Raw genomic sequence first — 2,729 nt, 5'->3', positions numbered from 1 at the left:
TAAGGTGAGAGATTATAAGTTTTAAAGAGAGAAACAAATGGTAAGATTTAGGATTTTAGCAAATTTAATGAAAATGGTAATTAACACTTGAGTTCTGGAAATTTTAATATGGTTCATTTTTTTATATATATTTTTAAAATAAGTTGGTATTGAGTTAGAAAAATATGAGATTTCAAGTTTTGAATTAAATTTAAAACTTTAGCTGTGTGTAGGTAATTTGAAATGGAGTTAGCCTCAAGTAGTTAGAAATTTTAGATAACGAAGCATGAAATGAGTTGATAGAAAAATGCATAAAATAGGTAAGCCCTAACCCAAATGCTTCCCATATAGGATTAATATCCCACACAACTATGTAGCACGGAAACGGAAACGCGGACACGGGGAAACGCGGAAACGGACACGGGAAAACGGCATTTTAAAAAATATAGGAAACGGAAATGTGGGGGAAACGTGTAAATATTAAAAATATAGGGGTATATTTATAAATAAATATATATATATATATATATATATATATATATATATATATATATATATATATATATATATATATATATATATATATATATATATCATGAAAGATGTTTAATAATAAATAAAGTTCAAATTAACATTTAAATTCAACTATAAAAATACATATTTAGAAGTTTCATACTTATAATAAATAAATATTAACTACAACACATTCAAATGTTAAAAAAGAAAAGATAATGAAATTTATAACATTTCCTCAACTTCACTGTCTTTCTCATTCTCCTTCTCCATGCTTGTAGTTGCATTTTCATCAAACAAAACAGACTCTAACTCTGGTTCATCCAATGAAATGTTGGCAAATTCAAGAACTCTCACATCTTCCATACTCCCAAATTGATCACAACCAACATCCCACAATTTTGTCTTCTCATCATAATATTGGGAGGAGTTTCTTGACAGAAGACGAAGATTATTATGGATAAAAACCAAGTTCTCTGCACGTTTTGGAGTTAATTTATTCCTTCTGCATGAATGAATGAAGGAATAAATACTCCAATTTCTTTCATAACAAGAGGAGGAAGTAGGTTGTCCAAGCACTTTAAAAGCCAACCTTTGAAGTAAAGGTGCATTAGAACCAAAACATGCCCACCATTTCCTAGGATCTGTAACATACATACTTCCAATAGAATCAGGATCAGCAAAAGGTCCACTTTTCAAAGAAAAATTTGCAAATTCATCATTTGCTCTAATTCGCTCATCTTCATTAGAAAAAATCCTCCTAAAGCATTTAATTCTCTCAGTTGATACTTCTCCATCCATATGAGAAGGCACTCTACCTTCTCCCTCTTGAAGCCATTTTTCACTATAAAATCTTCAAAAATAAGAAAACAAATTTAGAAAATAATAAAAAAAAATTAGAACAAGAAGATGAGTATGTAAGTTAGAAATTTACCTTGGATTTAATGAATGGGCTAAACAATGAAGGGGAGTGTTGCTCTTTGCCCAACGATCAACAAGAATTCGATGAACCGCATAATAAAAAGGAGAAAGCCCATCTGCTTGCTTTCCTTCATGATAAAAAATAACTTGCTTCACCTTTTCAATCATAGAATCCTACAACTCATAAACCAAATGAAGGCATGGTTTGTCTGTGTCATAAACTCTGATCATGTCATAAATGGGCCCAGTAAAAGCAATGATGTAATCAACATTTTCCCACCAATCCTCATCTACCACTTTATCACGAACAAATCTAGCTTTGCCTTGGTCATCTTCTCGGTATTGTGCCCATTGATCACTCATAACCATTGCTTCTAAAGCACGCCTAATAAGTTTAAATCTTTTAAGCATCACAACAATAGAAGCAAAACGAGTGTCAGCAACTGAAAGCAATTTCAAAGGGCTAAACCGATTATAAATTGCAAGCCTCATGGAATGATTCATTATAAAATTCTTGATTTGCAAAGCATCCCCATGGATTTCAGTGATTCAGTGACACACTTCATAAGTTTCTTGATTAGTTTCCAAATTTTTTGCTGCACATATATTCTTCAAAGCAAGATTAAGAGTGTGCACAACACAAGGAGTCCAATAAATATGTGGAAACATTCCCTCAATGATTTCTCCAGCACCTTTACAATTTGAAGCATTATCAGTAATGACTTTTACCACTTTTTGATGACCTACCTCATCAATTACTTCTTTTAGCAAATTAGCAATAAATTGCTTATTTTTCACTTCACCAGAACAATCTACAGATTTGATAAACATGGGGCCAGACTCAGAAACAACAATAAAATTAATCAAAGGCCTCCTCTGGGGATCACTCCATCCATCACTCACAATACTAACACCCTTTTCTAACCAAGTGCTTTTAATTGGTTCAAGCAACCTCTCTACATTTGCTTTTTCTTGCTGAAGTAATGTGGTTCTCAATTTGTTATGCGGCACATAACCACCCAAAACATGATTAGCAGCAAAAGAATAAGAACTCACATAATAAGGATTTCTAGCAAAATTAAAAGGTAGACCCCCAGTGTAGAACATTCTAGCAATCTCTGCATCTAATTGAGCTCTAGTTTGCAAGTCAAAAGCTCTACCAAAAGGAGAATCATTAACTCTTCTTTTCTTCAAAGCTGTTGAAATACTTGGTTCAGTTATATCCAATGAAGGAGCAGAAGTTATACTAATAGGCAAAGAAACTCGCCTAGATTGTGAATTGGTAATTTTGTTTGTTGCCTCATCCTCCTGTTTCC

General features: G+C 32.5%; 1 protein-coding gene across 1 annotated transcript; it reads right to left on the bottom strand.

The window, feature by feature from the left end:
* Positions 1–647: 647 nt before the first annotated feature.
* LOC131172668 (uncharacterized) lies at positions 648–2,131 on the bottom strand. The gene is made up of 2 exons (XM_058134143.1): positions 1,427–2,131; positions 648–1,345 (listed from the first exon to the last, which is right to left on the bottom strand). Exons 1-2 carry the CDS (start codon positions 1,579–1,581, stop codon positions 718–720), a joined length of 783 nt encoding a protein of 260 aa, XP_057990126.1. The 5' UTR covers positions 1,582–2,131; the 3' UTR covers positions 648–717.
* Between the last annotated feature and the right edge of the window lie 598 nt (positions 2,132–2,729).

This window comes from Hevea brasiliensis, chromosome 14 (assembly GCF_030052815.1).
Source record: "Hevea brasiliensis isolate MT/VB/25A 57/8 chromosome 14, ASM3005281v1, whole genome shotgun sequence".
In the NCBI taxonomy this organism is placed as follows: domain Eukaryota; kingdom Viridiplantae; phylum Streptophyta; class Magnoliopsida; order Malpighiales; family Euphorbiaceae; genus Hevea; species Hevea brasiliensis.
This window is presented reverse-complemented; position numbering and strand designations above follow the sequence as displayed.